We start from the raw sequence: 26,898 nt of genomic DNA, 5'->3' as shown, positions 1-26,898 counted from the left end.
TCCTAATCCCTCTCTACCATAATAAATCTGGATCCGCCACCGAATATATGTACTGGAAAATAAGATTGATGTACATTCTTCACTGCCTTTTTTACCTTTTCCAATGTGTGGGAGTGTTTTCGATGCTGATTGGCTACGTCTACCGTGCGAATATTGTATTATTTACTATTTGCACGGTAGACAATGTTTGTATGATATCTGAAAAGGTATTTCGGTTCGATTAGGTATTCCGTAACAAATAAGTAAATTTCTCTTAAAATATTTAGGTCTTTTGAGACGATACTGTGTTAAATATTGTTAATTTACGATGTACCGTGCTAATTGGGAATAAGAACTTATTGGCAGGGTTAGATTAGACGTCATGAAACGTCAAATGCTGATTGGCTAGGTCTACCATGCGAATAAGACTCATAAGAGCTTATTCGCACGGTATACCGTGCGAATAACCACTTTCTTTGATTTTTGTACACCGTGGATTCATTGTATAGTACAGTAGGCCAACATTCATAAATTTAAGCTTTGTGTACACTATCAAATTTCATCAAAAGCATCTCATAAAATGTGATAGAAAAAAGAGTTGAATATGATTTTTTTTTGTATTGGATAATATGTGATATGACGTCAACTTGCATACTGGCACTGCTGTAAAGTTTTTTTTAATTGCGTGGATGATGATGCCTGATAAACCAGCTCAAAATCTGCGAGGAAAATTACTATAAAAAGAGGTGTGCAGAATTGTATTGCTGCATATGCATCGTTTACATACTAAAATTAGGTCAAAGCCTGATTTTTGGCAAAATTTGTATGGAAATCGGCCATTATTTTCCGAAATGCGCAGACGGATTCCGAGACCAAATTTTTGTCTGGAGGTTATTTTCCCCGTGCAGGCCTTACTATACAGACTGGAACTTGTACAGTTTAAAAAAAAAAGGTCACTGCGCCATCTGTTTCGGCTGTGAACCAGTTCCGTCCAATGTATTAACATTAAAATCAAGAAATTAAATGTGTTACGTTTGTCTTATTATTAAAATGTAGACCGCAGGTGAGCAAAAATGAGGCCTGAGGGCCGCATGCTGCCCAACAATGATTTTTTTGTGGTGTGCGAAAATGAAGTAAAAACCCTGTGTGTGCAGCCCGCCAAGCAACATTGGCTAGAAAACACCTTAATTTTTACAGCCCGACACTGATTATATGTAAAAAGTAACATACTGAGAATTAAGTAGTGTAAAAGCAGTGCTTTGAGGTTTTTGGATAGAAACATCAAAGATTAAGTGCAGCACTCGGTGTTAAATAAAAAATTCATTTTGGCCCTCTGACCGATTTTTATGCCCACCCCTGATATAGACTATACTTACTTTACAAATAAATAGGCTTATGATATCAGTTACCAGTGAGAATTTTCATAATACTTGGAATTACACTTGTTCCTTGATTGTTATCCCTAACATAGACGGTACTAATGGATTTTCGCACCTAACTTTTAATTCCTAATTTTTTTACCTCCATGTTTTTCTCACAGTCTACAGTAGCACAACGAAATGGCACTGCAATTTTTGCAATCAGTAATAAATTTCTAGGACGTTGCAGTTAAATAGCAGCAGCTTGTCGTGCTAGCGAGCACATAAATGCTGTACTCACCCCAAAATTTACGATTATGGCACCTCTAGATAGCCTTAAATGGCACTCCCAGCTGGCTGGGCCCTCCCCTTGAATCCGCCACTGAGTGTATTTACGATACAAAATACTGTGACTAGGTAATTTTTTTAAAGATTGAATAAGTATGAATTATAAATACAACTGAAAACAATTTAGGTTTTTAGTTTTATTATTTATGATATGAATCTGATTGAAATATTTGTATGTTTTGTCCAAAGGTGATACTGAAGGTTTACTAGTGAATTGCTTACACAGAATGGATGAGCAAGATGATAACTTTCAGGGAGAAGCCACATTAGATGAAACTATTGATCAAGATTTAAATACCCATGAGAACTTTACAAGTAAAAATAAGAAATATAGTGTAGAAGATGCAGATGTTAGCAGCACTGACCCAGAAGTAGACGTTGATGCAAAAAATGTACCGGTTACTCTTGAAGGACTTGAACAGCAAAGCCCATTATCAAGAGAATGTGATCCTGAATATCGAGAACCACTGGATGAAGAAGGTGAACTAACAGAAGAGTCTTCGATTGAAGGAGAAAAAACAGTAACTAAACCCCTTCAGAGTACCTGTCAGGAGACTAATGACCTGGAAGCAAGTGCTGCGGATTCAACAGGGAATATGGAGTTTGCTGTAGAAAATGATGACAACGGTGAGTGTGATTCTGATAAAAATTCAGTGACCTTAGATCCTGCTGTTGAGGTTGAGCAAGTGCAAGAATCATCAGGTCAAGATCCGATGAGCTTGGATTCTGTTGTCACGGTTGATCAGATGCAAAAAATTGAAAGTCAAGATCCAGTGAGCTTAGATCCTGCAGTTGAAATTGATCAACTACACACAGCAAGTCAAGGTCAAGTGAACTTAGAATCTGCTCTTGAAGTTAATCAGCCACAAGCATCAGCAAGTCAAGATCCACTGGCCATAGATCCTTCTATTGATATTGATCCACTGCAAGCCTCAGCAACCCCAGAACAAACTGATTTTCAAACTGAACTAGAAAAAATGAACCTTGAGGAAGTGCCAGAACAAGTTGAGAAAGAAAGTTCTGATGATGGAGAGATTAGTGATGAAAATGAACAACCTTGTCCAAGTCTACCCGTCAAATGGGTTGACTCAAAAACTAACTTTAAAGATTCCACAAGTAGTGGGCAGATTTTGTTACAAAGTGGAAGTACTGATTTTGAAGCAGAGGATATTAAACCAGATAAAAAATATAGTGCAGGCAGGAGTTCTGAAGTTAAAGGACATAAAGCCAAGGTTAAGCAGTCGGAAATGCTTTTGGATATGCATGGTGATGAGTTGGATTATGAGGAAGATGTTGAACATGGCGAACAACAGCCAGGAGGACCAGAAGAAAAAGGCGAGATAGTAGAAATAGAGGATGCCAAGGATGAAAAGAAAAGAACATCAGATTCAGAGTTAGAAGAAGGAGAATATGATGAAACGGAGGATGGAGAAATAAAAGATGTAAGTTATTTTCGTATGCTGTTTAGCCTGCAAGATGATTCATTTAATATGAGATTCATTACAATGGATTGTATATTGTACCCCTTTTCTCTAACCTTTTGATTTTAAACTTAACATTCGAAATAGCTGCCTATCTCTTAATATAGCATCACCTCTTTTTAAACCCATTGAAGACACTTTTTTGCAAGAGCTATCACCTTAATGCTCTCTCCCAGCCTCTAATGCTGGAGTTTCTTTATAAAGATAATTTTTACATTGCTAGGATGAAGACGAAGAAGGAGAAGTGAAAGATCCTCATGGGCGTAAACCATTTGTTCGCCAAACATGTCGTTTTTATCAGCGTGGACAATGTACGTGGGGCTTATCGTGTAGGTTTGTCCACCCTGGCTATAACGATAAAGGTAAGACAGTTTAGTGCTCAATAACACATCAAAACCGGGCACTCTCTGCACACGACGATCGTCGGTCGACGCGTTTCTATGAACAACACAACGCGACGGCGCGCAACTGATAATTTTTAATGAATTTTTAAAATCCATTCAAACTGCAACCGACAATCAGCGGACAGCATTGCGTGGTCTATCGACCACAGAGAGCGGAGTTGGATTCATTGTGCGACGGTCGTAGAATGCAGTGAGTGCCCAAGAATACTGTACTGTATACCTCCTAGTTTTTAGGAGTCATGAAATTGAGGGGGCTGAAGTGAGGAGTATGAAGGTGAAGTGGGAAGGGGGCCCCACGATGATAAAGTCGGGGGTGCTAACTTGCCAAATAGAGTGATATGTGAGGTGAATTATACAGTATTTACTTGAGTGTTATTATTTTGTCTGAATATTTTCAATGGGATGGTAAAACTTGGGACATGAGTTACCCCCCATAGATATGATACTGCCCAGGAAGTAAAAAAAAAAATCATAGAATGGTTTTAGAAGCAAATCAGAAAATCATATAGGTATTGAAATTTGCTTCATGGTTTTATCCGTTTATTTTATTTATTAAAGGAAATTACATGATGATTGAAAGGAATGAAATACAGAACCTCCACGCCAGTATATTAGCGCCACCAAGACCAGCAACACCGCCAGAGGTTAGTATGGCTTTGTAAGCAATATCATGATCATTGCAATTGTGGCGTAACTAAGTTCTGAGCTGCCCGGGTTGGACAGTACCTTCGAGGCCCTTGACGTAAAAAAATTAGCAATTAAACAATGACTATGTATTTATAGTTCCTATGCATGTAATGCAATAGGAACTATTGTAATCACTTTTCACAGTTTTCCCTGTGTGTAGTGTGTGTGTGTGTGTGTGTGTATGTAGACGTTTATGCAAATGCGCATGCGTAAAAAAAAGTTTTCTGACATTTTGTTTTTCCTTGTGATGCGAAGCAAGTTTGATGTGAAGTTTCTGTGTGTTCAGTCAGGGCTCATGCTAACCGATCAGCAACTCCGCATGGATGAAACTATTTTGGTTTTGCGGCAAAAAAAAATCAACTGCTGTAGGCATAGGCATTTTGAAGGAGGCCTAAAATAAAAAAAAAGGTTTTAATATTTGCTGAAATACATCGTTTTTTTCATTTAGATCTCTGTTTTTTTTCTACCTCCATGCGACGTTTTTTTCTGTTGTATGATGAGTAGTCATATGAAGGTACTATATTCCTGACAGTTGGCTATGCAGCGGTGTACCCTTTGAATGCAAACTGAAGATAAGTGAAGATATAAAGGCAGCTGACTGTCAAGTACATAACGACTATCTAGCTTAGGCTTTCACAAAAACATGAGGCCTAAGCCTAGTTTAGTACAGTAGTTACTGCGATGCGAGGGTGGTAGATCGTTTAATCAATGATATCGTGTTATCGTCTAATACGTAAAATACATTTAAGTAATACGTGTAAAATTTAAGGAATGCACCGTGTAAGTCGCTTTCTTTGTTATGTGGTAGTATGCGTAGCAGAGTGACGGCAGCAAGGCTAGGCCTAGCATGGGGCTTAGATCGTTTACGTTCTTGATCATCGTGGTTAAAACTTTGGGTGACAGACGATTGGGCCCAATTGGCGTGGACGATCGGGCCCAAGCTATTTTCAAATAAATTGTAGACTAGTCGGCCACTACCAGCTCCCCAACTCCCGATATTGTTCCAAACTACTGTAAAATGAAAATACTGTATACCTAGGTAGGCCCTAGGCCTACAAAATTTTTTCAAAGAAATATTACTGTAATTTGCCTATCAAATTACATTACCAGTGTGGTCTAAAATCACTATTTTGGGCCATATAGTCTCCCCCTGAATTTTTCAACTACCACACAAATTTGACCCAACCATATTTTCTGATTATGTAATTTATGATGACTTAATCAGAAAATATGGTGGGTTAAGTCATGTATCATGCATAGGAATGTTGACGCCTGCAAGGCTCTGGTTTAATATGAGGTTGGTCCAAAAGTTTCTTAATTAAATGACCAGAAAAAGTGGAGTACTACTGGTACTGGTATTGGGTATTTATATTGCGCCTTTCAGTTGCGGTTATGAAGCGCACGCCTAGCCTCAATAATTCATGAAAAAACAATGGTAGGCATAAAATCAGTCATTATTCAGGAACCTGAAGCATCACAATAGTACAGTCACACAAACAAAGACAAATAAACAGATTACAACAATAAAAGCACAAAAGGAAAAAGCAGCAAAAAGAGACAAAGGCAAACAAGTAAGTCTTGAGTGCACATTTAAGAAGATTAGGATCTGAGATATCTCTAAGTTCAGTTGGAAGATTACTGAGCTAAGTTTATTGAAAAAGTTCAGTCTGTCTTTAATATTTGAGCCTTCATTTATAATGAGGTAGTAACTATGAAAAAGCATTCTTAATACTTACAAGCAAATGAAAAATAAAATAAACAAAAAATAATTAGTCAAACGTCTTCACTAATATTCAGAACAGTGTTAAAAAATATTACGAGCAAGATTTTACGACCAAATGGAAAAAGAGAAAAAAAAGGGGAAAAAATAACTGTAGCCAAACATCTTTTTCACTAAGACACAGTATTATAAAATATAAGATCTTGAAACTTGTAGATAAATCTGCTCATAGAAGATATGAGTCTGTATCTTGTAAGTAGGCAAATTGACAATTTACAAAGCATGTTTAAATACATTTCATCATTGTAGGAAGAGGTACAAAGGCCTGTTGTTCCAGAGGAACCAAAAGTTGAGACAGCATGGGAGAAAGGTTTGAGGCATGCAAAAGAGGTTAGTTGGGGTTTTTTTTTCATCTACTTGTGTGCTTTTGTTATTGTGCAATAGACTGTGAGGCTCATTTATCAGTCACCTTCTTCTTGAATGTTCTTGAAGTATTTCTACATCAATGATATATGGTTAAGTGCACAACCATAACCATTATTATTAAATCCTCTGTGCTACAGTAGTTAACTATAATGATTATTTTATCTTGCCAATGTTTACAGGACTAATAGCTGAAAAGTTCATTGTCAGTACCGTAAAACCTCGAATGGGCTTAATCTCGAGATGAAGCCCATCTTGAATTGAATTCCCCTTTTTTAGTTTGCAAAATTAACCTCCAAAATAAGCCCATCTTTAAAAGAAGCCCACGGGCTTCTTTTCAAGATATCATAAGCTTCTTTTCGAGCTAGTACAGTACATACACTGTATATGAATTAAAAAAAAAAAATTAAAAACAAGCTTGGTTTATACAGTAGTTTTGGTGATTTAATGCCAGTTAAATACATTCCATGATACAGATTGATGTTACAGTGGCCTTATTATTGTTTTATAGTATAAATTCACAAAATTTACAGCATTCATCTTAAAAAGAAGCCCCCTCTTTACTTTGCAAAAGTATCCTCGAAAAGAAGCCCATCCAAAGTTCACAAAAAAAAAAAAGCCCAGGGCTTCAATTCGAGGTTTTTACAGTATGTTGTTTATAAGTACATTCAGATGTACAATGTATGAGGCTTTATTACAGCAAATCATCATCAGACTTTTCACCCACTGCTGTGTGAAGCCCTCCTCCAACATTTTCCATCTTTTTCTGTCAGTTGCCTCTCTTGCCCAGTTTGTTCCCATGTATGTGGTGATGTCATCCCTCCACTTTTTCTTTTGTCTTCCATTCATCCTCTTCCCGGTTCTTGGTTGCCAATTTGTTGACAGCCAATCACATGATATAAATTCTCTGGATGCTTGCAATTCAATTAGACCGTAGATGGATAAATGTTGATTCAAGTTGATTTTAACATTACTTATGAAATCACCTTATGAGAATGCCATCCAAACTGTAACAAATATTTGTTTTTGATGTACAGTTGCGTAAGAAAGCGCAGATAAGAAAGGAGCAGGACGAAGATTTTGAAGAGAAGCGTTTGATGGCTGAACTATCAGATGATGGTGATGAAGACTACAACAAAGAAAATTTATACAGGAATCGTGATGAATTTTATGGGTATGTATTGTTTCTTAGTTCCATTTATTTGTAGCACGCATGCTTGCAATACACCAAATTAGTCACCAATGGTAGGGCTAGGGCCTTTGCCTCTACAATAACGATTTAGTCATACAGACCAGGAAGGTGCAATGATGGCCCTGTACAGCTCTACCATCGCTGCTGTATGCATCATCACAAGTTTAGGCTACTCCAAGCCTGTCAAACTCTTTGTATTTTTAATATTGAAATTGTACATGCAACTCAAATCAAATATATTCTGATGAATCTTTGAATCATTCTTTATCCACCTAAAAGCTATTGTACTATCAGTGTTTAGGTAAGTTTTTGTATAGACTACCTCAGAATGCTCAATGATATAGCATAGGATATTCTAGGTCTGTTATTGTTTTATACCCAACAATTCAATTCAATTGCCAAGCCAAGATATGATTTAGACGATGCCAAATTTGGTGACTAATTCAGTGTATGTTATTTTGTTTTAGATGCTTAGGAGATGAAATTTTTATTTTGTTTTAGATGCTTAGGAGATGAAATTGAAATCAGGGAATCCTTAAAGAATACATATGAAAAAATTACAACCTGATTCAGGTTTTTCGTTATATCAATACTCCTTCAATGTCCTTATAAAAAGAACTTAAACAGTGTGTATGCATATGCATTTGTTTTATTTGTAGGTTTCATTTAGGTGAGGACTCACCTGTAAGAGAAGTTATTATGAAGGAACCTACATTACCACAACAATATGCAGCAACTGTTCATGTTGTAAGTACATCCTCAGTTTTTAACTGTTAATATTAAGTATTATATTTGGAAATATTGCAATAATTAGGTTTCATTTGTATCCATTATAATGTCAGTTAATGTGGTAGTTTGTATTTAAAGGTAGACTCCATAGGGGGAAAAATTTGGATGTACAACTCATATTTCTAAGACAAAAAGTATATTTGACAAAAAACTTTGAAATTTTCTAATATTTAAAAACTGGGGGAAAAGGTTTTTAAATATTTAAAAATTTGTATCTCATTAACCACTCCCATGTTTATTGTCAAATATGCTTATTGTGCCTTACAAAAATTAGGAGGCACAAGGCCATATTGATTATTAAGCTTATAAAGGCTTATACTAGTTACCATACTTTTGTCCATAGTTATCTAAAAAGGCTTGTAATGCCTAATATATAACATACAACCTGTGACCATTGCAGAGGTATGCTTCTTTAATATATTATACTATTTATTTTAATGTTGGTATTATTGTTAAACTTATATGTTTTCAGGGTCGTATTAACAGAGAAGGTGTCGTTAGAGATCAAATACCCCCAGTTACAGATCGCAGTTACGACCGATATCCCAAGGTCAAACGAGAGGAAACAAATTATAACAGGCAAGATAAAATACGAGTGGGTGAACCACGAAACAGAATGGAGCCAAAAGTACCATTTGTGAATCGTGCGGCAGCCGATTCTTGGCAAGATCCATGGGCCCGAGCACGATCCCCTAAGAAGAATTTAGGTGCTAAGGGGCGTAGGAGACATAGTTCACATTCCTCGTTTAGTAATTCATCGTAAGTACCTCTACATAAATACAGGTCTCCACTGCAATTAAGGACCACTTTTGGGACCATAGTATCCATAATCTTTAGCAACTTTTGTCTCTAATTAGAATAATAGAGATAAGACATATATTGTAAATTTGGTACCACAGAAAGTGGTTTTTAATTGGAGATGGTCTTTAAATGGAGTTGTCTTTAATAATAATAATAACTTTATTGAAACGTACACTTTATAACAGTTTCACGCATTATCAAGTGGTGTGTTCACAATAAAACATTCAAAGAACACAGTACATTCGTACATTAAAATTTTACTATATTATATTAATAAGTTGTACCCTAAGATATTTTACCTAGGAAGGATATTTTGGTCTTGAGAATGCATTTATCTTTGTAAGAATAGCAATGCTATCACGGTAAAAATGGCAATGACCTCAATCAAGGTGGTGTGTAATGACAATGACCAAAGGTGGTGTGTGAAGTTGCTGTTGTAAGAGGGCGCAGTTTATCTTTACTTGGCGTTGCAACGAATCTCAGTAGGGAAATATAGGAACAGACATCCTTGTTAATAATTAGTACATTTTCTATTGTTTGAATAATGACAACAACCCTAAAAAGGAAATGCATAAAGGTTGTATATCTAAATAATAATTATGCTTTTTAACTTTCAGAAGTTCGCGGTCACGGTCGTCTTCATATTCGTCTTATACTAGTCATTCAAGGTCCTCCTCATCTTCGTTCTCTTCACGCTCACGTTCACGTTCAGGATCCCGTTCCTCACGATCATACTCAAGAAGCAGAAGTCGAACACCATCGCCTCGAAGCAAGCCTACACCCTGGCTTAGCAATAAGCATCCTGGTCGGAGTGGGCCAACCAGTAACTACAACCAACCTACTCGTGGCAGCCAGTCAAGTCGTGGCCGTCCACCAAACCGTGGTGGGCCACCTGGTGCTAGTTCAACTGGCAAGAATGGTCAATCTAAGCTTATTGTATCAAAGACGGGAGCTCCAATTGCAGCAAAACCTTCAGTATCACAGAGTTCTAAGCCTGCATTGATTAAGTCTAGTGTGTAAGTTATGAAGTCATTTAATAAAATGTATGTAGTGTCTGAGCCGTATGCACCCTTAATAGCTAGATATTATGTTGATTAATGGTTCGCAAAACCCATTTATTTTTGCTTGTTCTTTTCAACATAAAAACATTGCAGTATATGCACTTTACTAATAATATTACTCTTAAGTAGTACTATTCTTTATAGATAACTACTAATAAATAGTAAACAGTACTATTAAAACAACTAGAAACCAGATTTTATGGAATTGACTAATGGTTCTCAAAACCCACTTTATAAAGTTTAATTTAGTGCAATAAAATAGATTTCAAAATTGTTGACATTCCTTTAACTCCAAAACACAAATTGCAAATAGTGACACATATGCACTATATATAAATAATAGTACTGTTAAATGGTACTATTATTTACAAATAATGGTAGTATTACATAGTAAATAGTTTATTAAAACAACTAGAAACCAGATTTTAGGAATAATGACATGCTGATCATGTATATTTACTGGTTCCAAATTCATATAGTGATAATAGAACTGGTCCACCACCTGTGACAAAGAAAGCAAGTGCTCCTGTTCAGGCCTCAAAGAAACTATCAATACCTCCTATTCATTTTCAGGTAAGATGGTCTTGAATATAGTTTGGTAGTTAAGGTTTATGATTACCTTATTTAATAGATGGCTTTATATACTGTACCTCATACATAGATTCTAAGCGGCGCAATAGAAAGCACTATCCCCTCAAAAAGTATTATTCCCCACAAAAATAGTACTTTTTTGACCTGTCGCGATGTGCAAAATGTTGGTCTACCTAACATCATGCTGCTGACGGTAAAGGGGACTGATAAAGACGATAAACAAATATGGAGGTTGGTTGGTTCAAGATGAAGAAGGACTAGCGTAGGCCTAGTATTATTTATTTATTGAAGAAGCCAATAGCAAAAGCACCAAAATACAAATTAAATATATCTTGTCAATATTCGAAAAATATTGCAAGATGATGGATGCTATTGAACTTGAGGAAATAAGCAAAGAAGAACTAGACATACTCTTTGTTCACCTATCATAGGCCTGGCCCTAGCTATGCCTCTAATACTAGACTAGGAAGTAAGTACTTTTTTAGGCCTCGTAGAATCTGTGTATGAGGTATATAAAACAAGTATTGACTGCTCTAGATTCAGGGAACGGTAAAATCTATTGCCCCTCGGCGATGTAGAGACCGTAGCCTATCTTCCCGAGGGCCGGAGACAGTAGCTTCGACCCTTGGGAAGATAGGCTACAGTCTCCACATACCTCGGGGCAATAAATTGCACCATTCCACGCATGAGCAGTCAATATATACAAATTATGTTAGTATTAGGCAGAATACATGCCAAAATAGTTAGGGTAATGCAATTTGTTTACACAGAATGCTTTTCATAAATGAAGTGTACCCTAATCTTAACAACTGGCCAGTTTTTGAGTTATAACAAATAAAATAAACTTTAATATTGCAGATCTCCAAATTAACAAATTTCATCCAAATTAGAAAATATCTATTTAGTGAATGCCATTTGTGCTGTTGACATCATTACAGATAATCATTTCTATTCAACAAAACATCTAAAATTGCATTTTAAAATCCATGAAAATAATACAAAATTTTAATCAGACAAGAAAGAAATAATTTAAACCAATAAATCGATATTAAACAGTTGAGTCATAGCGAACGTGATGGGCCGGCATGAAACGGTTGCTTACCCATTCAAAGGTTAAAGTTAAAATCGTGACGATTCAAGTGTTTTATTATGAGAGCATGGTCCGGGGCAGGAAGATTATTAAAAATTTATGAAACCTGATTTATGTTTTATTTCTTTACTTTGTTTTCATTTTGTTAATGTTATTCTATATTGTCCATAATTGTTTTAAATTTTGTATTTTAAGTTTTTCACTTTTAATTATAATTGATATATAATGTGTGTAAATGGACAAATAAATAAATGAGTGCACATGAATCAGTGACAAGATGTGTATAAGAGACAGGAGTTGAGCTGCTTTCTATCCAATCAAAATATTTTGATATCAATGAACTTATACTGTAAACTACACCTGCAGTCCTATTGACTGAAACAAGGTCTTGTGGAAAAAAATATATTGTTAGTCAAAAAGAGTGCTACTAATTTGATTAATTTAATTAAAATCAGAATGTACAGAAATACTGATATCGAAAAGTAAGTAAAGCTAAGTATGAAGATGTACTAAAACTAGTTGATTTAATCAGAAACAACAAACTGACTGCAGTTGTTACAAGTCCTGACTAATTCTGTCCATTCAATTATGAGGTCTTGCAAGTTCAAGTGTTATCTGATAACTTGTCTGAATCATTATCTAGCTGCAACTTCTATTTTTTAGTGACAATTTTGATAGAATAATTCAGAATCTGGATATTTCTTGGCATTATTTGTAGGCATATTATTTTTGTGATTGATGATTGACTGACTGATAGGTAAATAAACTCTAGAAAAAAAGCAGTGCTGAAACTGTCAAGCTTTTTTATTGGGTAAAGTTTATGCAATGAATGAACTAGTTTTAACGCAATGCAACGCAATGGAAACCTGATTTATGTTTTATTTCTTTACTTTGTTTTCATTTTGTTAATGTTATTCTATATTGTCCATAATTGTTTTAAATTTTGTATTTTAAGTTTTTCACTTTTAATTATAATTGATATATAATGTGTGTAAATGGACAATGCACATATGACATACACATTCATCGTGGTAATCGTCAAACATGTGAAATTACGGCAAACAATGCGGCTGGGTACATGAATAGCTGTAACCTTCTATTGAAGATACCGTGAGGCGCGTTGCGCGCTTGCCGCTGTCAAAAGAAACAATAATGCGCAAGGCATCTTATTAAACCCGCACTGCTCGCGCGCGTATTACAAAAGAAAAGGCATGTATCTAAGTACAAGTACTTCATTCACCAATTTCTATACTTTTCACACCTCATGTATAAAAGTTCTCGAAAAAACTTGAAGGAAACACCATTTCTAATCTAGTTTTCAACAAGTTAGCAAGCAGTATTATCATCGTCTTTGCAGCAGTTATCATCGTCTCTCGTTTCAGCAATATTATCATCGTCATTCCAGCAGTATTATATTATCGTCGTAGCACTAGAATTATCTCGCAATGTCTCTAGCAATGTTTGGTTTCACCTCTAGCAGACCTAAACGGAAAAATGAGGAGAACCAGCCGGTACCTCAACCTTCCAAGAAGGCCAAAACGGGAAAGCAATCCACTCATTTCCGAAATGAGTAGTTAAATGGCCGTACATCTTGGCTTTACTATCAGCCAAGCGAGACAGGGATGTACTGTCGTCTCTGTCAGAAATACAACATGCGACCATACGACAGAGATACGTGGAACATCACATCTTGTAGAAGGCTCCAACTAAGCAGCATCAAGGAGCACGAGACGTTAACAGCACACCAAACTGCTATGAATCTCAAACTTATCATAAGTACTCACAACATAGCTGAAGTAATTCTGCCAGAAATGAACGACTCGGCCATTACATCTGCATTTAAATGCTTATACTTTCTTGCAAAAAGACGTATCCCGCACATCACAAACTTCAAACCTCTGCTAGATCTACTTACACAACTTGGCTTGAATGTTAAGGATGATTTAAATGTTGCAAAGAACGTTACATATTGTAGTAATACAGTAAGTCAATTCAGGAGATGTTATCGTTTCTATCTGACCAGCTCAAGGAATCAACACTTCTTGATGTTGCAATTATGTTAGATGAAACTACTGATGTGAGCATCTGCGAACAAATAACATTGAACTGCCGATACATTGATGCCAATGGGAAACTGTGTGTCAAATTTTTGAAAATGATTGAACCATTGAAAGCAGCGATCGACGGGGAAGGCACAGTTGCCCTAAATGCCAAAACCATCACAAAACACGTTTTTTATATTTCAATGATAAGGGACTGGATTTTGAACATTTATGTGGGATTGGTACTGACGGAGCTGCCGTAATGACTGGAAAACAAAGTGGCGTCGTGAAGCGATTACAAGAACTTGCTAAATCTGCCGTTGGGATTCATTGCTGTGGCAATTGTTTACAACTCGCAACATCACAAGCTGTCAATGCCGTACCATTTGTTAAGAAATTTGCGTCGATACTTAGGCAATTATATGACTTTTTCAACAACAGCGCAGTCAGAACCGCTGGTTTGCACGCAATACAAACTGCACCAAATGAGAAGGTGTTGAAACCTATCGAACCATCATCTACGCGATGGCTCAGTATTGAACATTCAGTTTCTCGTTTGAAAGAGAGTTTCATCAGTATACTTATAAGCCTGGAAAGAGAAGGCGAAGAGCGTGGTGACGCAAAGGCACTTGGACTCTCTCACTTAACAAGAACTTATCGTTTCATAGCAACGATGTTGCTACTTTGTGACATCTTGCCGCACGTAAGTCGCCTCTGCAAAGCATTCCAGGCTCGTGAATTTGAGCATGGTTCGATTCAACCGCTCGTGAAAGCAACAATCACAACTATCTCTGATATGAAGGAAACAACTGGACCGAATTTACAGGAGGTACCACAACTACTGGACCAACTAAAATCTTCCGACATTGACGTCAAGAAATGAGCTGATGACGCCTATTTTTTTTATAAGCACATCCGTGGAAAGTACATTGATACGCTAATAGACAATATTACACACAGGTTCCCGGTTGATGATGTTGCTATACTTTCGCAATTTCGTTTGTTTGATCCTGATTTGGCCTACCTGGGCCTAGCCTAAAAAAATCGCGTCAGCTAGCCTTGGGCCTAGGCCTGCTCGACTTGGGCCTTTTGGTTTTTAAGAGCTTTCACGAATACAACACCCCCCACCCCGGGAAAATGGGGGGTGGGGGTGGTGACTGGCACTCCAAAAAGCTGGTGACATCCCTGAGTAACACATGGCTAGGCAGCTAGAGAGAATGGAATTGTTTTTCGTTTGCCTGGGCAGCTGTTTCAATGCTTAGCCCTGTATAGCGTTGGCCTACAGCCTTACCATTGAGGTATTGTATGAGAATTCTAACTCTGAATTACCCAATAGCAATTGTGACCCACTGTAGAATGAAGGCCTCTACAAAGTACATGATGAAACCACACAAATATGAGCAGTGATCTTTCCTAATTGTGGGCATGTCCAATAGCTTCCAACCTCACTTATCTCATGGACAAGTTGACTTTTTTTATTGAAAATTTTCATCAAATGGTGTTCTCTTCCATGAAAATAGTTGCTAATTTAATCTGTGATTCAATGATGATGTCATTCTGTTGAGAAGCATCGCTATCATTTAATTGTATAAATGCATTTTGTTGTACTGTATTCACATTGTTATATTCAGCTGTGAAATTTTCTTGTAGTGGGATGAATAAAATCTACTTGTATTCTTGTAAATTTTGTACGAAAAAGCTAATTTAACTTGTATTTTTTTCTACAGAAACAAGTTAAGAGAGTTCAGCCAATTGCAGACCATCTACGCCCTTCAAAAGAACGCAGTCTAAGTTCAAGCTCTCGTAGCAGCAGAAGCAGCCGGTCAAGTAGTGGTAGTAGTAGAAGCAGGTCCCGGTCATTCTCCCGATCAAGGTCGCGGTCACGATCACGGTCACGTTCACAGTCTTATAGTAGTATCTCATCCAGGTCACGTTCTCCTGCATCCCGTGCTTCAAGTGTTAGTGCAGATTCGGAACATATGTATGCAAACCTTGCGAGTCCAGTGTCTTCAGCAAGCTCTGATCTCTCTGACCAACCCATTCCTATAAAAGAGATTAAAGGTAAAACAGAAAACATCATTTATGAGATAATGTCAGGCATCCTTATGATCTACAGATACCTTTAAAAAAAAAAAGCGAAGCTGAATTTTCAATGAATCTTTCTCAAGAAAAAAAATCTTCAGTTTATGTTACAATGTAAAGGAGAATGCTATATTTATTTTCAGAATCTTACATTCTTCTACTGAAGAATCTCATTCTCTATGTTTTAAAAGAGGATTTTTTTCCCAGAATGCTAAGTAAACTACTCTACAAAGTTGTTTTAGACTTACAAGTATAAATTACATTAAAGCCATATTTTTCTTTTTCTATTTTTTTTGTAGTAAAAACCAGTGCACCCATGAAGAAAATGTCCAGTAAAAAAGCATCAGAAGGAAACAAGAAACCCTCTGTTGCAACAACTAAGGTGAAGCAAGGTGTGGTGAAAGCTAAGCCTAGTAGTTCAAAGCCTAGGGATGGAGTGAAAACACAAGAGGGTACAACAAAGGCTTCGCCAAACCCACTATCAAAGGCCTTGCCTAAATCAAAAGCTATCAAACCGCTACCAAGCAGTCAGGCTAATACCTCAACTAAAAAGACAGCCAAAGTGACACCCATGCCAGCTACTAGCAGTAATATTGTCAACAAGGCTTCACAAAAAGCAAAACAACCAGTCCCAAGGTACGTACTTGAATGCGTTTTGCACTACCAGAAACATTATCCTTATATATATATGATTTGGAATATTTGCAACTTGCAGTAGTCCCAAGTTGGAAAAATCCACATTTGGGAGATATTGTATGTTTAAATACATCTACAGTAGTACCCATCAATTACGTACAACACGGGCCCAGAGCTGTTTGTAATTGCAGGTATTCGTGAAATCGGGGTTGACCCAAATTCCTATTGAACTACTACTTACACTGACATTAACTAGGCCTAGGCTAGGCCCACAGGCCTATGCAGCTAAGTCTGAGGGGGCCTAGGCCTACAGTAGGCAGTTTCAAAGCATTCTGATCCCACTGTAGGCCCCACACACATTAACAAATATTATAACGTATTTTGATATTGGTTTTGCTCTTGAATTTTTCATATTTTATAACGATAATAACAATTGTATTTTATATGGATTTTATTCTTGTTAATTCATACGCAATTCAGCCTTAGTCACTGCTATGTATGTTTTTGATGTTGAATTTTTAAATAAATATACCTCAAATAACAAAATAGGGAATTTTTTATGACGTCATCGCCTTGATTTTACGTTTGTAAAATCGGGAATTCGTTAAATTGGGGTTGGTAATTGAGGGTTTCTACTAAATTATGTTTTGCTGTGCATGGTTATACCCATTAGCTTGGACTTCCAGCAGACAATTGATAATACAGTAGTAAAAACATCCTAATGTCAAGAATTATGTAGAAGATTGTTTGTATGAAGTGGGATATATATATAGCTCATATACCGATTTCTATGCGCTGAGAGAACCGAAAAGATAAAAAGGGATAAACTAAACAGTGGATCAATCTAAACTAAACTTGGAACCAAGAACCAAAACACAGACACGATTGTTTATTTTCCATGAGGTTCTTGCTTGCTTGCTGGAGTGTGGGATGCGTTCCCGATTCCTGGAAAAACTCCTGTGACATGAGGGAGACTTGGTACTCTTGCAACTATAATGCTAGAGCAGGCACTCGAGGGAGTACTACGTTCGCCACCACAGTTTATTAATGTGATTTTTTTCAGCTTTCTGTGTCTTTGAGATCATTTCATTAGTTTTTCCTGAATCATTCTAACAAATGAAAGTGAATAAATAACTTTATTTGTGGGTACTAATTAGCAACATTTAGCTATTGGGAATAAATAATAATCCATCTGTGCAGGTTATACCATGATAGTCGCCATATTGGTACTGTTCCAGCTAATTAGTATTGTTAGAGAGGATGTGTAATAAAGCTTCGTTTTGTATAATTTAAGGAAAAAAAGTATGTATATCATAAGTACGACATTAATATTCTTTTGATTTCTATAGTAAACCAAGTGGTACCTCCTCTGCTGCGATCAGTCATGATAGATCAGATCCATTGAAATACAGTGCACGTAAGGATATTAAGTTAACCCTTCTGAAAAAGGTAAGTGTGTAATTTGTTTGGTGATTTCTCTAGAACATATCTTATTTCAGACATTAAAAGAACCTGTGTTTTGATTTAGTCTTGATAGCTTTGTGGTTTAAGATGTTAATCTCCAGCTGATGCTATTATATCAAAATCAAGACGCAATTCTATAAAATATAAAAACAACTTAAATCTCTCGGTGATATTGGGATTTGATACGTTTGTTTTCCATCCACAGCCAAGTGATACAACAAGTAAGAAGAGATCCCTGGAGGCATCAACTCAGTCCATTGCAAAAAAGGCTAAGCCCCCCTCACCAACTACTAAGCAGAAGGGTGAGTCATCAAAATTATTCTATCCCACTAGGATTATTTTAAACATCAAGAGAATCTCTTTCAAGTTTTATGCAACAGTCCAGGCAGTCAAAACTAATGCGACAATAATAATTGAGCCATAATATAGATTTATGATGTTGAGAAAAGTAACAGTGCTGCTAATACATGGCATTCTTTGCCAGACTAAAACATTTTGAAAAGCTTATCGTGTAAATTTTGGATTGCTGTATATATTACAAGAATTTTAAAAATTATATTTCTAAATTCCTGTCCAGAATATCAATTTATATTTGACAAAAACATCTGACATGCCTAAATATGGTCACGATGACATCACATCAAGACCATATATAGGCACACAACATTTCTTTTTTTATAGTCTGACAGAGCTTAACTAACACATTGTTTAATGCATTAGAAGACAATATTCAGAAATTTACATGCATTTTTTTCCATTTAACATTTGATTAAATTTTACAAAAAGTATATATCCATTATTCAGTAATATTATATTTCAATAACTATTATAAATGGCAGTCTTCATTATCATATAACACTGAAATATTGAGAAAAAAGTTAAGTTACAGGAAGGTAATTGTACACAAAACCAGGTTGGTAGTTCAACATGCTGAATCAAATTTCAGATGTCACAGAATTTAAATGAAATAATTTGTCACATGGGACTTTAAGTCTGCCAGAAATGACAACAGGAACTGTGAAGTAAAAGAAGCTACTTTGAATTGGCTAAAACAAAGAACTTCCGCTTAATATCCATTTCAAATATCTAGGGCGAGAAAGTCTTTGTAAACAAATCTTGCTTTCAGTACATTCCAAGTGTGAAGAAAGGATCTTCTTTCTATGTACTGTATAATACTTAAACTTATTTTACTTATGCAATAATTTATGGCTACTGTGTTGGCCACGCCCGACTGGCCCAGATTTTACAACATAAAGGGTCGGCATTTTAGTTTTTTTTTTTTTTTTTTTTTTTTTTTTTTTTTTTTTTTTTTATGAGCAAATAAAGCTGGTAAAGCCTTGGCAAGGTTAGCCCATTTTGCTGGATGGTACGCGATGCGAATCCAAAATTGTTGTATTATTTGTGTATTTTCTACTTTTTAGGTATAAACACATATTTGGTTGTTAAAAAAAAAAGCTTCCTACCGACCTACCCTTTTTTTATATTTTCTCGAAACACAAAATTTATTTTTTTTTTTTACCTTACTATCTGGTAGGAGGTTAAAATCAATTGCAAAAACTAAGCATTATCAAAATTCCTTTAAACTTGTTAAACAGGTTTAAGTACTTACTAAAGCATTTTAATATACCATTTATGTATTTTAATATTTTTAACGGTTTTTTTCTACAATGCATTTTTGCAATGTAATTGTAATTTTCTTTTGGACAAAACAAAAAAATTTGAATCTGTTTGTGGATCTATTAAACACTAACAATAGTGTCTAAAAGTGCCATCTTCAATTCAAGGTTTGCTCTCATATATTGCCATAGATCCCATCTTCATTCTGTTGTTCGTATCTTGTTCTACCTTCCAAGATTATTGCAAAATAAGTGAGCACCTGATCTTTATATTACATGTCACACAAACTGAAGTCAATGACTATTCTCTGGATGGAGCACCCTCATGAAATATTTAACAAATTTTAGAATTCTGTGTCATGTTATACTAAAACACTAGACATAATCTGCGATGAACCAACAAACTTGAAAAAATTTAAATTAGTATTTCAATCTCCTACTTTGTATTTAAATAGATTATTATATTTCACCATTTTGTGGGCATATAAATGAATTTCATGGTTGTTATCTATATGCATAATAATAATTCTGATTTCTGTTTAATCTGAACTGATTTCAATCTCATAATTTTTTTTTTCCAGGAATAAAACAAGTTAGCAAAAAGTCTGTAGGTAACATCAAACCAAAGGTTTCGTCAGCTGTGAATCCATCAGTGAAAGATGGCAATGTAGCTGCTGTGAACCCTTCAACAAAAGCCCAGGAGAAACCAGCAGTAATCATGGCAACGCAGAAAGCGCCCTCTGCCCCCGCACCTGCACCGGCTAAAGCAACAGTCACTAAGAAAGGAACAAAATCACGGCGGGAAGAGTTACTCAAACAACTGAAAGAAGTGGAAGAAGCAATTGCTAGGAAACGGGCTAAGTTAGCTGGGACATGACAGGATAGGAACAATGAAGTTGAGTAACAGCAGTGAATAAGATATCAAATCTAGTATTGGGTATGTAGGCCTATCCTGTGTATAAACTTGTTTGTGGACAACTTCAGCAAGGAAGGCTGATCAACAAATGTCCAATAAATACCTAAATGAGTCCTGTTAAGTAACAACTACGTTATTGGAGAAATTTTAAGTTAACATTTATTTTATCTAAAAAAACAAATGCAAAGAAAATGAGATAATACAGCATAAAAATGAGGAAAGATATAGGGTGTTAACAATAAATTTGATGCAGATTTGATAAAGATATAGACAGTGTGGAATGGAAGTTGAATATATGAATTGGATTGAGTAGAACATAGTGAATTATAATGCTGAAAATTGAAATATCAATGTGATGAACAAGCAGTAAATATCAGGCACATGGCAGAAGGTCAGGCTTGTGGCAATGGTCAGACATGGCAAAGATAAACCACATAACAAAGGTCAAGCACATGGCAAACATCAGATATATATGGAAAACATCAAACATGTGGCAAACATCAGACAAATGGCAAACATCAGACATATGTGGTAAACATCAGACACATAGCAAATATCAGACATGTTGCAAAAGATCAGGTACATAACAATGATCAGGCCCATGGCAAAGATCAGACATATATGGCAAACATCAGACATGTGGCAAACATGCGTGTTGCAGAGATTAGACATACCTGTGCGATGAAGTTCAGACATATGGCAAAGATCAGACACATGGCTAAGATCAAGCACATGGCAAAGGTAAGGCATATGACAAATATCAGGCACATGGCAAAGATCACACATATGGCAAAGATAAGGCATATGGCAAAGATCAAGATATACAGTAGTACAAATATAGGGCACACACAGCAAAAGTCAGAAACATGGCAAGAATCTGAAACATGACAAATATACACGGCGGAGTACTATGTGATCATTTAAAGTCAGTGGTTCCCTGCCTGATGTCCGCAGACCCCTTAGGGGTCCTCTAAAAATCGGTGGTTTGCCAAAACAAAAGGGTCTGCAAAAAGATGTTGGGGGTCCACTTGAATTAATTCTATTATTTGTCTTACTGCTAATCATTATGAGCCTTCTCGATATTAAAATAGCTTTGATATTTTACTTGTGTGGCAAATTGTCTTTTATAATATCATCCGATTGGTGGAATCTTAACCATCAGTAAACTTAAACTTGGCGGTCCATGAAGACTTTCAATGTGTGGTGAGGTTGGGAACCACTGTTTCAAACTATATTTGGTGTCTACATTATTAGTAACATGTTAATCTTATTTTCTTAACTTGTTTTGTTTTATTATTATATTATAAAGTCAGTGTTTTGTAATCAGAAATATGAATTTATGTTAAAAAGACTCAACTATATCTTGTTGTGTACATAGAGCATGACATGATTGTAAAGGCCATAAACCATATACTGTATTGCTGCAGCTTGTGTTAGCACTGTATGCCTAAATAGTTTAACCTTAAAATAGAAATGATCTCTTCAAATATGGTCATTCAACTTTATTTTATGATGATCCATTCATCAGTTTTTGCATAATCTTGCTAACAGACTGTGGTGAATACATTGCTGAGGTAAATATAGCCAACATGTGTGCTAAAGCAATGAATAAGAAATCATTGAATCCAAGTTGGTTATTTTTTTGCAACATGATGAATTGTTGCACACGTTGTGTTCATTAATGAGCAAATGATAATTTGTTTTTTGTCCTCTTTGACCTGTTTCTGTTGAAATATAATCTGCAAGTGGTTCTCCTTAATGGTGTTCTTAATACGATCAGGAAAACAACCACTGGAAATATATAGCTGCAAGTTAAGCTATAGTCTGCCAAACCACAGACATGTCTGCCGTCTATTTCCTTCAAACCAATATGATTTCTAATATCAAAGTACAAGTACTTGCAAAAAAAAAAAAATATTAGAATTGTATTACAGAATTTACAATATCGATTATTGATATAGAAATATGAAATGTAAAACATTCCTAAATAGCAAATAAAAGCAAAAAAATAAATTGTATTATTAAGGGATTCATAATAAAATATAGTGAAAGCAATAGCGCAGATGCTATAGAATCTTGGGCAATATTACGTGCAGTTGCTTGCATTTTCAAATGGTTGGCATTGAAATATATTGTGACGTGAATCATACTGCCAGTTGGTACTTCTGTCAGTCTTCACATTCATCATGAAAACAGCAATGTAAACCGTTTGTAAGTTCATGTACTGACTGTTTAATGTATCATGACTTCTTTCTGTTTTGTTTTATTTTGATGTTATTTATATTTGCAGACTATATTTATCAGTCTTTGCTTTTTCGATATTATAAATATGATAGTTTAATCAGCACTTATGCTGATTTAAATTCAAATATGCAAGCATGATTTAACAACTTGCACTAAATTTATGGATTCACTAAACGATTATTTAAATCATTTTATGAGTTTAGTATGTCTAGAGAAATTGAAACCAGTATGGAAATGGCTGTAATTTTTCTTTCACCACTTGTACTACTGTCAGGGGAGTAAAGCTAAAGTTGTGCTGACTTTCTTTTAGTAACAGATTGATTTTCCTACTTAATGAATTACTGAACAAGTATTTTTGCTGATGAGCATACTCCAAAAGATTGGGCAAAAAGTATCAAAATAACTTCACACCATAAAAGCAATTAACTGTTTAAAATGAATAGACAGTAAGGCCAAAAACTAAAAAATAGGCATTTTGGAATCAATTCTGTCAGCATTTTTAAAAATATTCCTATTACCTTTAGACTTGGGCCTAATGCTATGATTCATTGACAGCCAGTACTCACCTCATACGAGAGGGAAAAATGGTAACTGGCTAAATGGTATCAACATTATTTAAGCTTGAAAAGAAGTATTTAAGGTTCCTCGGTACAAAAATACCAATTTTTTTTTTGCCGAAGTAGTTTTGACCTTGTAGTTTCGAGATTTTGGACCAGTCTGGTTTTGTTTGTTGCTAAATAAGGGCAATACTAATTCATTAATCTGATTCTGTGTCACCTTCATTCCTAATTACCACAGAATGTTGTTGTCACATATTTTTGAGTAAATGTTGCTAAGCAAACTTGAGTCTGTGGATAAATACATTGAATGATGATGAGTCAAATTTCAAACATTGATAAATTTTTTTTTAAATTTCTGCCTGTTGAAGGATGTTTTTGTTACCTTATTTTTAGGCTAAGTTAATTAAAATGAAAAGTTGTTAAACCTTTAAATAGGATTTGAAATGCAATATTTTTAATTTTTTTTATTGTCATAGTTACCTGCATATTATACCAATCATCGTGGTTAGCATTACACCATGATTATTCTCGTGCCTGTGATGTTGCCATGGATACAGATTTAAATTCCGGTTTGTACCGTTGCAGGGAGTTGCTATAGTGACTCCAACTAGTAATCATAATGTCCGGCCACCGTTTTCATAACGTAGTGTCCATGTACTTTAAATCTTTGTAGCTTTCAAAGACAAAACGTGTAAATACCGGACCTGTTCAGTTTGTAAGTACAGACTGGAGGCATTGGTTGTCTCCATGGCCAGGAAAACATTTCCTGAATACTTTTTTCAATAAAATCAGCTGAGTCTATATTGTTGGAATGTCGAAGCTTCTTTGTCTATTTCACTGCCCAAAATAGAAACTTAGCGCCGAAGACTATTTATATTATATTTATGTTTTTTTTATCATCATCCTCCTAGAGTATATGAAAAGAGCAACATATCATCATTAATTAGCATTATTACTCGGATTTTACATTTTATACGACACAAATTGCCGCCCATATAGAAAAGGTAGTATATTAAAACTTCTTTGCCTACCTACACAATGATGAACTACTTTACAGGGCGACGCTACCCTTCTTTATATATTTATAAGAATTTGTTAGTACCTAAAGGTATCGGAGGCCACGGACATTAAGTGCCAGGTAAACCAAGATACGTTGGGTTGGTATGAAGTTCAGGGGCGGATCTGGGTTCAATTTTTATTTTATTTAATGTTTTTTTTTTGTTTTTTTGGGTGGAGGGAGGGGTGGAGAAGTCAAAATATTTCCAAATAACCCCAAAAAGAAAGGGGTCCAAGGGCTTCTGAGGTGTCTTTTAATGACTTAAGTTCTTCAAAATTCAAGGGTTTTTTCCCTTTTGAAACGGTCAGGTAAACTTTCTCATTCCTATTGCAGTAAATAGGCCTATTCTGTGTGTTATACATAAAAGTAAAATGAGAAGTTGCATACATATTCCTTTTCCATGAATCGATAAACCCCAAAGAGATAGATGGCGGGATCTGAGTTTTCCTGAGTTCTGAGGTGTCTTTTAATGACTTTTTCAAAATTTAAGGTTGTCCCCCTCTTCAAAACGATTCCATAAATCGATGAACCCCAAATAACAGCTTTCCCGACTTCTAATATTCCCATTGTAACAAACGGGTCCTGAAAAGTAGGTCTTATAGAATTTGTTTTGTTTGCCTGATCCCCCATCTCAGATATTAAAACATTTTTGTTTTACTGTTGTTGCTGCTGCTGCTGCTGCTGATGCTCTTATTATAAATTGTCTCGTCAGAAGCTTAAAGAAGTAACTAATTCAAAATGTGTTTTCTGGACCAATCAATGTAAATTCTCTGATATCTTGGTCTAGCGTCTTATGTCCCTTACTAGTCGTGGCTATTAGAACCACAGTCCCTTAAAACAGTAAAATATTGATAGAACAATCTTCGATCTACTGTACTTGCGGTAAAGTAAATCTAAAACTTATTCATAAGGTAGGTTAACCGACGCAGTGGCAGATTCAAGGGGGGTCCAGTCGGCTCGTACCCCCCACCCCAAGTTATTCAAATAAAAAAATTGATATATATATAGAAATTATATTCAAAAGTTTGAGAGTGCAATTTGCGGCCATCTAGAGGTGGCATAATAAAAAAAATCTTGTAATTTCAGGCTGAAGTGGTATAGATCCTCTATCTGTGAAAGTACCTCCCCTGGGCCCCTACTTTTAATTCCTGGATCCGCCACTGAATAATAAATTTTAAAATATATTTTCAAAAAGTGGTTTTTTTTTTGTTTTTTTTTTGTGGTGCATCTATCGTAGTACGAAGCATACGTAGCCTAAAGTACCTGAATGAAAACATAGCCTTCGAATAGGCCTGGCCTACAAAGTTCCAATGCTTGTGAAAAAAGTATAAATAAAATCATGCTCTTGCAGTGAAGCAGATGGAAATTGGATTCATATTGTAGAGCGCTGTAGAGTAGGTTACATGCTAGAAATTATGGTCATGGTTATTGAAATGTTAAAATAATATTGAGGTCCGCAATAGACCAATCATCGACTTACAGTGAACCCGACAGCAAAGTAAATCTATAACGTATTCATGAAGTATATTCACCCGTCGTCATTCAAAATTGTGAGCAAAATAGTCGAACAAATATTAAAATACCAAACAAAACGTGCGTGCCGATGTCTCTTATACACATCTAGATGTGTATAAGAGACAGGTCCTGATCATCCAGCAGCTGCATTGTACAGTAGGTAGTTGCGCGTGCGTTGTGCCCTTGCGCTTATATAAAGAAAAAATAGTTTACCTGATTCGTGGTCGTATAAAACACACGGGATTCCCAATTAAAGAGTATGATTGTAAACCCATCCAATAAAGCCGGTCATTTGGGAACCTCTGCTCCATAAATCGATTATGTACAGTAGGCTCTAGGGATACTTTGGGTAAAAACAATAGCGATTTCAGATGATGAAGTACAGTTTAATTTCAAATTGAATAAAAAATGAGATAAAATATTAAAGATGTGGAGTTAAATAGCTTGGTGGTAGATGATTGTTATTTAATCCCAGGGTCCTAGGTTTAATTTCATGCTGCAGGGTGTTTTTGTCGTTACGAACATGGGACTCTGCAAAACGAAGACCGAAGACCCGAAAAACGAAGACCCACATTTTTTTTTCTCTCAATCGTAATGAAATAATGATATAGGTACTTGGCAACTGTTTTATGATGATTTTGAAATACTTTCAGTAAGATAATTGAGAAATAATTGGAGGTTTTCGTTTTTTTGGGTCCGGTCTTCGTTTTATAGACACCCATATAGGGTGTCTATAAAACGAAAACCCTTCAAAATTTCACAATTAGACGCCCAAAAAATTTCGTAATTTTGATTTTGTGACAGCCTGGCGTCTTATCAAATTAAAAGAGAAAAAATAGGGG

At 35.7% G+C, this 26,898-nt stretch overlaps 1 protein-coding gene across 1 annotated transcript in view; it reads left to right on the top strand.

Moving 5' to 3' along the window:
* LOC117113117 (zinc finger CCCH domain-containing protein 18-like) overlaps positions 1 to 24,285 on the top strand; it is a 26,845-nt gene extending 2,560 nt beyond the window's left edge. Inside the window, exons 2-15 of the mRNA XM_033256362.1 lie at positions 1,875 to 3,127; positions 3,390 to 3,528; positions 4,129 to 4,214; positions 6,287 to 6,367; positions 7,438 to 7,574; positions 8,252 to 8,339; positions 8,854 to 9,140; positions 9,800 to 10,198; positions 10,723 to 10,816; positions 15,694 to 16,027; positions 16,348 to 16,684; positions 18,034 to 18,133; positions 18,354 to 18,450; positions 20,346 to 24,285. Of these exons, the coding sequence (XP_033112253.1) occupies positions 1,913 to 3,127; positions 3,390 to 3,528; positions 4,129 to 4,214; positions 6,287 to 6,367; positions 7,438 to 7,574; positions 8,252 to 8,339; positions 8,854 to 9,140; positions 9,800 to 10,198; positions 10,723 to 10,816; positions 15,694 to 16,027; positions 16,348 to 16,684; positions 18,034 to 18,133; positions 18,354 to 18,450; positions 20,346 to 20,641 (3,690 nt within the window). The 5' untranslated portion in view covers positions 1,875 to 1,912 and the 3' untranslated portion in view covers positions 20,642 to 24,285. The remainder of the gene's footprint in view (positions 1 to 1,874; positions 3,128 to 3,389; positions 3,529 to 4,128; positions 4,215 to 6,286; positions 6,368 to 7,437; positions 7,575 to 8,251; positions 8,340 to 8,853; positions 9,141 to 9,799; positions 10,199 to 10,722; positions 10,817 to 15,693; positions 16,028 to 16,347; positions 16,685 to 18,033; positions 18,134 to 18,353; positions 18,451 to 20,345) is intronic.
* Positions 24,286 to 26,898: the final 2,613 nt, after the last annotated feature.

Source organism: Anneissia japonica, unplaced genomic scaffold (assembly GCF_011630105.1).
Source record: "Anneissia japonica isolate Jap-2015-1 unplaced genomic scaffold, ASM1163010v1 scaffold1812_len1207588_cov181, whole genome shotgun sequence".
NCBI lineage: Eukaryota > Metazoa > Echinodermata > Crinoidea > Comatulida > Comatulidae > Anneissia > Anneissia japonica.
This window is presented reverse-complemented; position numbering and strand designations above follow the sequence as displayed.